Source organism: Rana temporaria, chromosome 2 (genome assembly GCF_905171775.1).
Source record: "Rana temporaria chromosome 2, aRanTem1.1, whole genome shotgun sequence".
Taxonomy (NCBI): domain Eukaryota; kingdom Metazoa; phylum Chordata; class Amphibia; order Anura; family Ranidae; genus Rana; species Rana temporaria.
In genome coordinates, this window is record NC_053490.1 from 466406073 (window position 1) to 466421308 (window position 15236).

At 41.3% G+C, this 15236-nt stretch overlaps 1 protein-coding gene across 1 annotated transcript in view; it reads right to left on the reverse strand.

Moving 5' to 3' along the window:
- Window positions 1–15236, reverse strand: part of MOSPD2 (motile sperm domain containing 2) — a 166337-nt gene that overhangs the window by 74801 nt on the left and 76300 nt on the right. Inside the window, exons 6-7 of the mRNA XM_040338677.1 lie at window positions 6549–6609; window positions 3324–3362 (exon numbers count right to left, since the gene is read on the reverse strand). Coding sequence (XP_040194611.1) covers window positions 3324–3362; window positions 6549–6609 — 100 coding nt within the window. The remainder of the gene's footprint in view (window positions 1–3323; window positions 3363–6548; window positions 6610–15236) is intronic.

Here is a 15236-nt window from a genome sequence, read left to right on the forward strand (position 1 = left end):
TTTTAGTTTGTTTTTAGTTTTAGCTATTTTAGGGGGGATATCTGTGTGTGCAGGTGACTATTACTGTGCATAATTATTAGGCAACTTAACAAAAAAAAAATATATACCCATTTCAATTATTTATTTTTACCAGTGAAACCAATATAACATCACAACATTCACAAATATACATTTCTGACATTCAAAAACAAAACAAAAACAAATCAGTGACCAATATAGCCACCTTTCTTTGCAAGGACACTCAAAAGCCTGCCATCCATGGATTCTGTCAGTGTTTTGATCTGTTCACCATCAATATTGCGTGCAGCAGCAACCACAGCCTCCCAGACACTGTTCAGAGAGGTGTACTGTTTTCCCTCCTTGTAAATCTCACATTTGATGATGGACCACAGGTTCTCAATGGGGTTCAGACCAGGTGAACAAGGAGGCCATGTCATTAGTTTTTCTTATTTTATACCCTTTCTTGCCAGCCACGCTGTGGAGTACTTGGACGCGTGTGATGGAGCATTGTCCTGCATGAAAATCATGTTTTTCTTGAAGGATGCAGACTTCTTCCTGTACCACTGCTTGAAGAAGGTGTCTTCCAGAAACTGGCAGTAGGACTGGGAGTTGAGCTTGACTCCATCCTCAACCCGAAAAGGCCCCACAAGCTCATCTTTGATGATACCAGCCCAAACCAGTACTCCACCTCCACCTTGCTGGCGTCTGAGTCGGACTGGAGCTCTCTGCCCTTTACCAATCCAGCCACGGGCCCATCCATCTGGCCCATCAAGACTCACTCTCATTTCATCAGTCCATAAAACCTTAGAAAAATCAGTCTTGAGATATTTCTTGGCCCAGTCTTGACGTTTCAGCTTGTGTGTCTTGTTCAGTGGTCGTCGTCTTTCAGCCTTTCTTACCTTGGCCATGTCTCTGAGTATTGCACACCTTGTGCTTTTGGGCACTCCAGTGATGTTGCAGCTCTGAAATATGGCCAAACTGGTGGCAAGTGGCATCTTGGCAGCTGCACGCTTGACTTTTCTCAGTTCATGGGCAGTTATTTTGCGCCTTGGTTTTTCCACACGCTTCTTGCGACCCTGTTGACTATTTTGAATGAAACACTTGATTGTTCGATGATCACGCTTCAGAAGCTTTGCAATTTTAAGAGTGCTGCATCCCTCTGCTAGATATCTCACTATGTTTGACTTTTCTGAGCCTGTCAAGTCCTTCTTTTGACCCATTTTGCCAAAGGAAAGGAAGTTGCCTAATAATTATGCACACCTGATATAGGGTGTTGATGTCATTAGACCACACACCTTCTCATTACAGAGATGCACATCACCTAATATGCTTAATTGGTAGTAGGCTTTCAAGCCTATACAGCTTGGAGTAAGACAACATGCATAAAGAGGATGATGTGGTCAAAATACTAATTTGCCTAATAATTCTGCACTCCCTGTACACACTCAGGTTCATTGCTTGTGCCACTGGTGATTAGGATAGACACCGATAGCAATAAAAAGATGACATTGTTCCTCAAGGGTGCCAACCATATGCTGCTAGTCTGTCCTAATTTCATGGGTACAACGGAAGTTGCCTGTGAAGTTTGTACCCTGCGCATGCCTTCTTCTCACTGGTCAGCCAAAGATAAATGACGACCTCTGAAGATGCCGTTGATAAACAATGGAATCAACACGTTCTGGCTGAGTTCTTTTAATGAGCATGCTGAATATTGATAACCAATATTCCCTTATATGTAATTTTTTTGAGAAACTCAGAAACCATATTACATATTTCTACATATGATATTTTTGAGCTAGAGCAAATTAAATAATAAAGTCAGCATGGTCCTTTCTGAATAACATATTGCATGCTATTATTGTCTTATCTTTTTCCTTATACATTTCTGTCACTCTGGAAGCCTTCAGAAAGAGTTCTTTGTCCTATGTGCATGGCAAACCATAAGCACTACCGAGAGCCACGATTACCACTGGGAATAACGAATGTAAGATGGCAATACTTGGCATGATTTAAACATGCAATGTTTCCCATTCAAGCATTGCTTGCAACATTTACAATAATAGGAAATATCAAAAGCGGATAATGACCATTTCTGTGGTCAAAAGCCCTCATTACTGCATGCTGATGTTTTCCAACATCTACAAATAAAGCCTCTGTGTGACCTGGTGGAAATCATTTCCTCGCCTAGGAAGAATCGAGAACAAAGTCTTCACCATGTCTACAGTGCTTATGCCCTAGCTCTGCATGAGCAGAGGTTTCAAAGCCCACCCAAGAGGGACAATTGTCTATGCTCAGCGTAACACAACTTGTCAGGATGCAATTCTTTTTTAAGTATCTCTGATTACAATAATTAAAAGAATGCAATAAAAGTGCCTGCTTTCCTCACAACATCCTATCTCTTTTAATTATTTAGACTGCACCAAAAAATGTAGCTATAAAACTGGTTTACTACTATTGGCAACATTGATTCTTTTATAAGGGATTTTTTTATTTTTTTGCGCCACGGTTACTCAAGCAGCCAAAACATGGACATGAAAGAAATCTATTGTTTTCAATGTTGTTAGTTCAACGTGTGTCAATTTTATACCAAATAACCTCCCAAAGCATCTTGGAGCATAGCACTACACAGCAAATTGATTTGTTTGTACATTTAATTTAAAAAAGCAAGCCCAGGCAATTGTTTTTTACCCATGTACATATTTGAAGCCAGATTCTGCAAAGGTTTCATTGTTTCTAGATGGAAATAAAGCCTATTGTAACATGCATCTTGCAAGTGTACTGGAGAGTCAGAAAGGATCTTACAATGGTTTTGATTTGGTATTGACAACCCTGCATGTTCCCTGGCTTGGGAATAGGTGTTCTTAGAACACTCGGAACAATGTGATTTTGGACGATAACCTGGTGCACTGCAGCTATGCCCCGATTATATATATATATATATATATATATATACACACATATACATACACCCACACACACTGTATATAAAAATAAAAAAGTCCTGCACAAGTAGGCTGGAATCCACGTGCATGCATAGAGAAAGTTAATCGAGAATATTGCCTGCTTTTAAACACAATGTTAAATAAACATATTTCAGCATGAAAGAAAGGCATTCTAAAAAGAACACATATTTGTCAAGATGATAAAATACACAACGTTCCTACTAAAGAAGCCCACAGTACTGGCAAATCAATATATAAAAGAACTTTCCTTTAAAAAGCTTATTATAATTTATCTGCCGTTACAAAAGCTTAGCCTCTCCCGCAAACCTTCAACAAATTCTTAAACCGACAAACTATGTCAAATAAGAGAACTGCACTCACCATTCATTATCCATGGCATTTCAAAGATTACAATCTTTGCTGTGGAAGTATAAAAAGCAAATATTTAAATAAAATAAAAAAAAAAACATAGCAATTCAAACAATTTTACCTTAAAAATATAAGAAAGCAGCATAAGAAAGAAAGCTGCAGAAAAAGCATGTTTTACTTGGGGCTAATTATATACTGATCCATCAGTGTACATGATTCTTGAACAATATTTGTATTGGGACACAAGGCTTTGTGGTTTTGGGACCCCAGGGGTTAGGATGCCATTTGTTCTGGAATTTCACAGATCTGGTTCCTAGTAGAGGTCAAACAAATATTATGTGCAATTACTTGAAAACCTTTCACATAAGCTACAACTGGTCAACTTGATTTAAAGAATTTATGTATTCTCAACAAATTGGATAGGAGCTTTAAAACAAGCCTTTACCAGCCCATGTAGCTGCAAGCACTGTAGAGCAATTCATCCTCCAAGTTTACAGAAGAAGCACTGATGCTTTTCATTTTTTTTCTCTCAGCAGCTTACCATACTCCCACATGCCAACTCAGTGGCCCTTTAACCTTCTAATATGTAATGTAAACACAGGAGGAGCTCTGGCTAAGACCTCTTTTACACTGAGGCGTTTTTCAGGTGCTAAAGGGCTAAAAATAGTGCCTGTAAAATGCCTCCCCTGCAACCCCAATGTGAAAGCCAGAGTGCTTTCACAAAGGGGCGCTGCGCTGGCAGGACATTAAAAAAAGTCCTGCAAACAGCATCTTTGGGGCGGTGGAGGATCTACCCACTGAAATGAATGGGCACCACTGTCGAAGTGCCTGCAAAGTGCTCCGACAGCGGTGCTACATGGGCCATTTAACTCTTTCTTTGGCTGCTAGTGGGGGTTAGAAGCACCCTGCTAGCGGCCAAATAGCTCCGCTAATAGAACGGTAAAGCGTCGCTGAGCCCGTGGCTCAGTGTGAAAGGGCTCCAAGTCTTAAATGAATTCAGTGCACTCTGAGGATGACGTTTTCTACATTTTCAACAGTTAGAGAGGTCAGTGGGGACTTGTCAGGGTTATTTATATATTGCAGCTTACCAATTCTTAATTGCGATGGCTGCATTCGTTTTGTTCAGACATTTTTTTTCCCCTTTAGTATTGCATTAGATGTCAATTTAACACCCGTGTGATCACTGCTGTTGTCACTGCTTTGTAAACCTATAGAAAAGGTATATTGTTCCCACACTGGGAACACTGGGTGAATATCTGAGGACTAAACTAGAAAACCTTGAAACTAAAATTCTGAATCTGAATTTGGAAAGCCAACCACAGGATGCACACACATGCTTCAGTCTAGAACATTCCCTCACACTTATTCAGTCATGTACATCAACGCAAGAGCATTTGAGTAGTTGTAATAAGGTGTTTTTGATCTCAGGCAGGCATTCTATCGACATATCTCAGGGGAAGGAAGGTGACGAAGTACAGTCTTAAAGAATGCACAGCAAATAAATTAAAATAAAAGATAAGAAATATATGAAAAGCACAAACTTAAGTCCAACCAAATAATTTTTTTCCCCCCAGGTTGGGGTAGGAATCTGCTGGGTTTTACTGCTATCCAGTGTTCCTTCAGGACCTTCTCCTTCTGAGAGAGTCTAATTACTGCCCAGCAGTTCTACCCCTTTCTTCACTTCCTTCTTTTACGTAGCTGCTGAATAGAAGGGGAATACTATAGAGTAGCAATAAAATAAAATGTGGTGACTGCTATGGAATTTCCAACATATATTGGTAGTGCTTGCACTGGTAACTTTATATGAAAGTAACTGTAGTAGGTGGCAAGGTTTCCAACTTGAATAAATTATGTTTTGGACAGGTTGTGGAGGAATCCTGTGTTCCACAGATGTTTCAGAAAAGGCAAACATCTAGGTAACATGCAGCAATGTCCACAATGCATGCATACTTATATATGAACGCCTGAGAAACAGTGGTTTCCGCTGCAATCTGTCCAGACCATAGTTAATTGAAGTTATCAACACTGGCCCGGATTCAAAGAGATTTGCCCCTTTTTTACGGAGGCACAGGGCAGCGTTTTTGCCCTGCGCCCCCGCAAATTATCTGCGCTGCGCGCGATTCACGGAGCAGTAGCTCCGTAAATTGCGTGTACGCTCTTTAAAATTGCCCTGCGTAAGGGTGCCTAATGTAAATGATCCCGTAGGGGGCGGGAATCATTTAAATTAGGCGTGCTCCCGCGCCGAGCGTAGAGCGCGTGCGCCGTCGGGAAACTTTCCCGACGTGCATTGTGGCAAATGACGTCGCAAGGACGTCATTTGCTTCCAAGTGAACGTGAATGGCGTCCAGCGCCATTCACGAATCACTTACGCAAGCGACGTGAAATTCAAATTTGGCGACGCGGGAACGACGGGTATCCTTTAGCATTGGCTGCCCCTACTATTAGAAGGGGCAGCCTTACGCTAAACACGCCGTACGGAAACAACGTAACTTGCGTACGCAGGGCTCGCGCAACATTGTGAATCGGTGTTAGTATGCAATTTGCATACTATACACTGAGCACAATGGGAGCGCCCCCTAGCGGCCATCGCAAGAATGCAGCCTAAAATATGCGTGGCATAAGAGCCTTATGCCACGCAGATTTTAGGCTGCAGTCGGCGTTACGATGTTCCTGAATCAGGAGCATTCGTAACGCCGGCGCAAGTCAGCAATTGCGCTGCGTAACTATGGTTACGCAGGCGCAATTGCTCTTTGAATCCGGGCCCCTGTCACTTACTACAGTTACTTTTGATACTTTTTTTCAAAGTTACCATCACAAGGTCCAAGTTTGCATCCATTGTGTTACAGAGCAAACATTACATATTCTGTTGCATTTAGTATAATACTCATATCATCACCACATTTAGGTAAGTACAGAGTCCACATCTATATAGATTTATTGCTATTTGTGAACTAAGGGGGGTATCTCTTCTGGAAACCACTGACTACTGCTAAATGTCCATCTGAGCGCCGCACTTTTTTTGAACTAGAAATACAAAAGTGTCACTTGAGTAACAGCTCTGAATATGTGAATGTCACATCCAAGATGGCAGAAACCATCTCAATTCTTTTGGATGTCTACCCAAGGTAAATTGCATGCCTAAAAAAGGTTAAATACACAATATAATCTTATGGGAAAATTGTTCCTGAAATAAATGGCCCGGCGACAAGGTTTCAAAGACTTCAGGAATATACTTACACAGGTATCTTGGGTAGTAGATTTTAAAACAGCTGATTACAAAACGTACAAAATCCATATCCTAAAAAGAAAAAAAAAACAGGTTTGTGTTAGCTAGCCTGCGTTTTTTTTTTTTTTTATAGTAACAAAGAAAATCTGATAGAAACCTGGTCTGTGCAAATTCCAAATAAATTATAGACCGTCTAGAACACATACCTCCAAACACTACTAGATTCGCTCAGGCAAAAAAGAGTTACAAAGCTAAACAAAAGACAGATATGGAGAAAAGGAAAATGGGGGTAACCACATTGCAAATGCATCTTTACAAAATATCACGCAGTGCAGTGTAAAGTAAGTTATATGGGTTCCAATAGCATTGTTTACCCCAGTGCAGTGAGGTCCAGTGCTTTTCAGTTCCAGAAAAAGGGAAAAAAAACACACACACACCACAAACCAACAACATGCTCCTTTTTTCCGCCACAGAACTGTACTGGAATGCAGTAAAAAGCATCGGATCCCCATACACTGGGGGTAAAAAACTGTTTTCCTGACACAAAGATAAAAAAAGGTGACAGGGGAGGGATCTACAGCTGGTCGACACCATCAGCTCAGTTCCTGTGTGCCGAGTGATGGGGTGGTGTATCCTTTCCCTCCAATCATCTGTCAGAGTTCTCCTGACTGATCTCTGCAGAGCGTACTATTTTTTTTGGCTCTTCACCCCCTTTTTTCTGACAGCTGAGACAAGCTTTATTAACCACTTACCCCCCGGACCATATTGCTGCCCAAAGACCAGAGTACTTTTTGCGATTCGGGACTGCGTCGCTTTAACAGACAATTGCGCGGTCGTGCGACGTGGCTCCCAAACAAAATTGGCGTCCTTTTTTTCCCACAAATAGAGCTTTCTTTTGGTGGTATTTGATCACCTCTGCATTTTTTATTTTTTGCGCTATAAACAAAAATAGAGCGACAATTTTGAAAAAAATTAATATTTTTTACTTTTTGCTGTAATAAATATCCCCCAAAAATATATAAAAAAACATTTTTTTTCCTCAGTTTAGGCCGATACGTATTCTTCTACATATTTTTCGTAAAAAAAATCGCAATAAGCGTTTATTGATTGGTTTGCGCAAAAGTTATAGCGTTTACAAAATAGGGGGTATTTTTATGGCATTTTTATTAATATTTTTTTTACTAGTAATGGCGGCGATCAGCGATTTTTTTTTCGGTATTGCGACATTATGGCGGACACTTCGGACATTTTTGACACATTTTTGGGACCATTGGCATTTTTATAGCGATCAGTGCTATAAAAATGCATTAGATTACTATAAAAATGCCACTGGCAGTGAAGGGGTTAACACTAGGGGGCGGGGAAGGGGTTAAGTATGCCTGGGTGTGTTCTTACTGTGGGGGGGGGTGGCCTCACTAGGGGAAACACTGATTTTCTGTTCATACATTGTATGAACAGAAAATCAGCATTTCCCCTGCTGACAGGAACGAGAGCTGTGTGTTTACACACACAGCTCCCGTTCCCCGCTCTGTACCGAGCGATCGCGTGTGCCCGGCGGCGATCGCGCCCGCCGGGCACACGCACGGGAGTCGGGGGCGAGCGGGGAGCGCGCACGCGCCCCCTAGTGGCGGCTATACGATAGGACGTATAGCTACGGGCTCTCGCCCAGGAGAGCCGACCTGCCGCCGTATAATGACGGTGCGCGGTCGGCTAGTGGTTAAATCTGGACTTTGAACATATGTGGATAAGAGGTACGGTACAACTTATGTCAGAGGATTTGTTTTTTTTTTCCTCCATGAATCACCTGAGGCCAGTCAATTCACTGGGTGTATAGAAGGATGTACAACCACTTTAACCACTTCCCATCCCAGCTATAGTAATATGACGGCCACAAGGTGGCTCTGCCATCCCGAGCGGCCATTATATGACGTCTTTGGCTTCCTGGCCACTAGGGTGCGCACATGCGCCTGCCGCGTCACTCGGGAGCCGATGTGTGCCTAGCAGCCGCAATTGCTTGTCAAAGCGCAAGGACGTGGATCTGTGTGCGTAAACACACAGATCCACGTCCGATTGGTCACCTCCCCCAGTCAGTCCCCTCCCCTCCACAGTTAGAATCACTCTCTAGGCAACACATTTAACCCCTTGATCGCCCCCTAGTGTTAACCCCCTTCCCTGCCAGTGACATTTATACAGTAATCAGTGCATTTGTATAGCTCTGATCGATGTATAATTGTCAATGGTCCCAAAATAGTGTCAAAAGTGTCCGATCTTGTCCGCCGCAAAATCACAATCCCGATTAAAAAAAAAAAAAAAAAAAAAAAAAAATCGCAGATCACCGCCATTACTAGTAAAAAAAATAATAATAAAAATGACATAAATCTATCCCCTATTTTGTAGATGCTATAACTTTTGCGCAAGACAATATACCCTTTTTGCATGTTTTTTTTACCAAAAATATGTAGAAGAATACATATCGGCATAAACTGAGGAAGAAATTTGTTTTTGTTTTTTTAAATTGAGATATTTATTATAGCAAAAAGTTTTCATAATCGTCAGTCTTTTTTTGTTTATAGCACAAAAAAATTAAAACCGCAGAGGTGATCAAATATCACCAAAAGAAATCTCTATTTGTGGGGGAAAAATGATCAAAATATGGGTAGAGTGTTGCATGACCTATGGGTAGAGTGTTGCATGACCTATGGGTAGAGTGTTGCATGACCGCGCAACTGTCATTCAAAATGTCACAGTGCTGAAAGCTGAAAATTGGCCTGGGCAGGAAGGGGGTGATAATGCTCTGTATTGAAGTGGTTCCGTTTCTCTAGTCTCTTTTGTAGGGGGTTTTCAGTCCACCACAGATGTACCTTTGTTGAAATGTCAGTATACTATTGTTACAGCTATCAAACCCATCTTTTTCATATGTAAAAGCTGAAGAGAAAAATGATTTAATACACCTGCCTTTAACAAGCCCCATAACAATTGGATATGAGAAGCTTGAACTATATGTGTTTTTCCATAACATTTATACTATTGATATATTTGAAAAAATGTTTGGTATTTGTTTTACTTGCTGTAGGCAATATTCTATTTTAACCGTCCCGAATGATCCCTTGCATTTTCTGTTGCATTCCTTGTATATCTGGAATGCCTAGGGTATCCCTTCTACGGTGTATATTTTAAAGGCCTGTTTTATTTATTTATTTTTTCACTAGAATTTTGCTACATAGGTTCTCATTATGTTTTTTTATGCTTGTTGCCCCAATGGAACACAAAAGCCAATGCACCTTAATTTATCTTTAAAAACCCCCCCCCCCCCCCTGCTTGTTTTGTTGCAATATATATTTATATATATATTTGATCCCATTGAGTATTATTCAGTAAGGCTCTCAGCTTACTGAAGCTAGCTTTTTTGAAATGTCGAATTCTTGTCACACCAACATGCTTCTGCGTCATTTAATTTATGGTAAATGTAGTTACACCATGATCACGCTTACACAAGTTGTCTCTAACTTGCACATCAATAATCAGCTCAGTTTTGTTTGAAGTGGAATATAGCTCCAACAGAACATTTTTCCTTGTAGGGGCTTCCGCCATCTATTCAATTACATTTTCTGGCAACACATTTAAGAAAATGGCAATCCTTTATTGACAGTGCAGTTTCATTTGCCGGGTCTATCAGGATAATTAAAAATCACCCATAATATCACCTTGCTTTCCCACCATTTATATCTATCTGGGACTCCTCCTCCTTTATGTAAGGGGGCATATAACATACTCCCAGAGGTAATTTAAAGGAGTTGTAAAGGAAAAATTTTTTTTTGCTGAAATGACTGTTTACAGGGTATAGAGACATAATAGTTAACCGATTCCTTTTAAAATTAATTAAATATAGATAAAAATCAATCATATAATGTACCTCTAGTTTTATTTCTGCATCTAGTTTTGTTTTTGCAAGTTATCCTGCCTCTGTGCATGTACAGAGCCATAGAGCAGTGATGGTTTGGAAAATGAAACTAGAATCTCCCAGTACTGTGGTCATCAGGAAACAGACAACCAGGAAGTGTCCAGAACAGAGAAGAATTACAGCAACATCAGAGCAAAAACGAACAATGAGGACATGAAACCAGGACTGCAGTAAGGTAAAGGAAGCTATTTAGCTAAAAAAAAAAAATCCTTTAGTGACCCTTTAATATTTGCCGCACTCTTATGGAGCTCCAACTATTATGACTCTGCACCATCACAGTTCTCCTTAGTGATATCTCTCAAACTCTTCTTAGACCACTCTTCACATACAGGTATACCTTTCCAATTCTTGTTCCGATTCTGTCCCACCAAAATAGAGTGTACCCCTCGGTATTTGCAGACCAGTGGTGTGTGGCTTCCGATATTCCAATGAAATCAAAGTGCTCCTCGAATACCAGAAGTTCTAGTTCTATCCATTTTTTGCCAGGCGTCTTGCATTTTTTTTTTACTTTTAATTTGTATTAACATGTATTATTCTTATTACTCATTTTTGAGCTATAATTTGATGCCACTTCTCTTTTTGTATTTCTTTCTACAAACTAAAATCATGTGTTTACCTTACAAAGTCACAGTGTGAATGTGCTTGCCTCTATATGACTGTGTTAGAGACTTTAGGCTTCTTTGTGGCCCGAATCTTGTAAAAGATTGACTACACACTATAAGGAGATAGAGTTTTGGGAAGAAGTAGGAAAAGCTCTAGTGCTTAATAATTTATATTTAGGTGGGGGACTGTGAAGCAAAAATACATGAATACAAAGCTCTAAAACCCAACTGCAGCCACAGAAATTGTCCTAAAGTCAGGATACCAAACAATCACTACATGCAAAGATTTACCTTCATTTTACTGTTAGAGAAGTTCCGCAACGTATCTGACTACACAGACCAATATGCACCAGTTTGACATTGCACTTTATCATCTAACAAATACACCCCCTTCCATCCTATACCACCATTAGTGGGCATAAGGAAGCTTATCATGAGGGTGTGACTGTTCATCAATTGCAGCATAGAAAACTGGAGTGGGAGCACAAGGTTAAAAACAAAACTTATGCTGGTAAAGGCCTTTAAGGCTGCATTAACATCTGATAGTTTTCAGTTTAAAAAACATGCCTGAAAAACGCCCAACAAACAAAATCCCATTAATTTCAAATCAATGGCACCTGTTAACATCTGAGCATTTTGTCACCTGAAGCAAAACACTGGAAAAACTCCATAAGCTCAAAAAAAAAAAAAAAACATGAGCTTCTTTGGGGCAGATTACAGGCGTTTTCCAGCTTTTTACATTGGTGACCTGTACAAAATCATGGCAAAAGCGTAGCAAAAACTTGCGACTTTGAAACGCTCAGGTGTGAATGGAGTCTAACGTGAGTCTAGATGCAAGCTCAGCTGGAATTGGAAAAACAGATTTACATTTACCTTAGGCAGCCCATGCTGAAGAGAATGCCCAAGGCCAGGTAGTGCGCAGTGTGAACCGAGCCCCAGAGCTTTGGAAAAAGGCAAGTACACAGTATAGAAGGATGTGCTTTTTTCATAGATCGTGTCTGAGGTTTACAACCACTTTAAAATTATAAATGAAGATAATCCGAAAGAGAATTGTGGGCAATTATAAAGTATTTTTACTTGCTGAATCTGAAATTGACTGAAATTGAAAATGCGTTTGGATACACTAAATGGAACTAGAAAAGTTGGTTATGGATTCTGACAATTTAGATTTATATCACTTCTTTAAGTCTCCCATATGATTAAAAATGTTGTTAGCACTACGCCCTTCCATGTGCTTACCTGTGTCAAATTCTATACCAATACAATGAAGCTAGTCTATAATATCTGACTGATCACAATGTATCACCATATACGCACACACAAAGTAAAACATTCAACCAACTCTGGAGGAATGTCCTTGAGGCAGTGTCCTTTTTTTATAAATATATTACTTCCACTTCAAACAGCAGAAAGAAAAAAAATCATCACTTTATCTTCACTAAAAACCCAGGAGGATTCCAAATGCAAATTCCCATTATCTGAAGAACAACCTTTCCTAATGAAACTGCTTGCAATGAAAACCATGTTTTATCTCATTTGCATGTTATATCACATTTGCTTATTACTATGCGGGGGAAATCGCTGGCAAAAGAAAGTGCACAAGGATGCAGATTACAAAAATAGCCATTGCTTTGGTTTTTCAGGAAGAGAACAAAAAAGTAAAATTTTACCACTCCAGCAAAAGCCATTTTGTGTGACAATATTGCATGCAGTTACAGAATGATACAGGTTGGACCACATAAGTTTGTTTTTTTCAAGATAGAAAGAAAGTACAAACTTTTTTTTTTTTAACCACTTCCCGACCGCCTTACGGCTGTATATATATATATATATATATATATATATATATATATATATATATATATATATATATATATATATATATATATATATATATATATATATATATACGGCGGCACTTTAAAGAAGGATATCTCGGTAACGGCAGCAGCTGCTGCCACAACCGCGATATCCATCTTTAGTGTGAGCGGTCCTGTAAAAGATAGCGGTGGTCACCGTTATCGGCAGCGGGAGGGGCCCCCCCTCCCGCGCCCTCCGCCGCTTACCGGAGCCGTCGGTAGCGGCGGAGACGATCGGGTGGTTCAGCCTGCTGAGTGAGGGCAAGATGGCCCCCACCCGTCCCCATAGCATTGCTGGGCAAAAGTGACGTCAAAACGTCAGTCCCGCCCAGCGTCTTAAAGTGAATTTTTTTTTTCTTCACTGTCTCCGGCTGGCGAGAAAACTGCTCAGGTACTTGCCTCAGCACAGTAGTCTCCAGTAATAAGGTGGATGGTCCCAAAGCGGCGTCAGCTTCCCCTCTCCCTCTGACCACAACTGGTTCACCTTCTGGCTGAACCTTCGCAACTCAGTTGGACACCAATCCTGCAGTCCAAACCCTACGCTGTTTCTCCCGCTCCTAGATAGGCCTCAGATGGCCTATCAGCCAGGTGTCCCCGGGGTAGGCTTCCGGCCTAGCAACCTGGGGCGACATAACACATATCCACCCAGACAGCCATCCAGGTGACACAGAACCCTGATCACCTGACTCCACCCAAATAAATAGGCTCTTCCAGCAGGCCAAGGGGCAAAAAGAAACCCCTGTCAATTGGCTGAAACTCTATCCATTCATGATCTGACCTTGCTAAGCCCCTGTCAATCTAATGTTACAAGCCACAGTGCCACCTAGTGACGAGAGAAAAGGTTCAGCAATTCCAGAATTAAGGGAGGAATCATTGGATCTTCTTCAATTCGCCAGGACAATTACTACCTGGCAAACTAAATTTGTTAGCAACCCTGTCTAAACACCAGGGTGCTACATATCTATCTATATACACAGTATCTCACAAAAGTGAGTACACCCCTCACATTTTTTAAAATATTTTATTATATCTTTTCATGTGACAACGCTGAAGAAATGACACTTTGCTACAATGTAAAGTAGTGAGTGTACAGCTTGTATAACAGTGTAAATGTGCTGTCCCTTCAAAATAACTTAACACAGCCATTAATGTCTAAACCGCTGGCAACAAAAAAGAGATTACACTCTAAGTTAAAATGTTCAAATTGGGCCCAATTAGCCATTTTCACTCCCCAATGTCATGTGACTCGTTAGTGTTACAAGGTCTCACCCTCTCATACTGGTCACTGAAAGTTCAACATGGCACCTCATGGCAAAGAACTCTCTGAGGATCTAAAAATAAGGATTGTTGTTCTTCATAAGGATGGCCTAGGCTACAAAAAGATTGCCAAGACCTTGAAACTGAGCTGCAGCACGGTGGTGGAGACCATACACCTGTTTTAACAGGACAGGTTCCACTCAAAAATGTCCTTGCAATGGTTTTCCAAAGAAGTTGATGTCAGGGCACAGACCTTTTGCGGTCACTTTCCCCAGATGGTTCTGGATGGAGTTGAACCTGGGATCTCGCCGTTTCAGGTCCAGCTCTTTGTCTTTGAGCCACTGCTCAGTGCTATCCTGTGTGCTATCCATTTGAGCCTGGTGCTGAACCTGTACTTTCTGTGGACCAATCAGTGGCCAGTGCGGCCTATTTAAGCCAGCCCCTTCCCCTCTGCTAATTGCTGGTTCGTCGTCAGCTTCTGACCCGTATCCTGTTTCCTGGAAACCTTACCTTGTGGATTGCTTCCCGACTCAGCTCTCTCCTGGAACTTTTGAACTTGGCTTGTCTCACCTACTTTGCTTGAACTCTCCTGACCTGACCTATTGGCTTGTGACCCGGACTTGTACTTTCTCCTGCCCTTGGACTTTGGCTTGTGACTTGGACCTGCTACCTTCTCTGCCCCCTGAACCTCGGCTTGTGTTTTGGAACATCCTTAGTCTTCATCTGGACCTGATCCGTACCTGCATCCCTGACGTATCTTCGGTTATCTCCTGTCTCCGGCTGCAGTCCCGCTGAAGCTACTACATCTGCTGCTACTACCTGCAAGCACCGCTTCTTCGCTGGCACCGGTACCGCCTTGTGCTTCTGCCTCCTGTCTCAACCTCAGGGGACGGGCGCACTTGGTCGTAAAGGTGAGCCACCCTCTGCATATCGGTCTCGGTAAGTACTTGATTCCTGACAGTACGAAACAGCCAAAATGTCCGAGACCGACAGGGTGCGCTCACCTTTTGAAACCCTGTG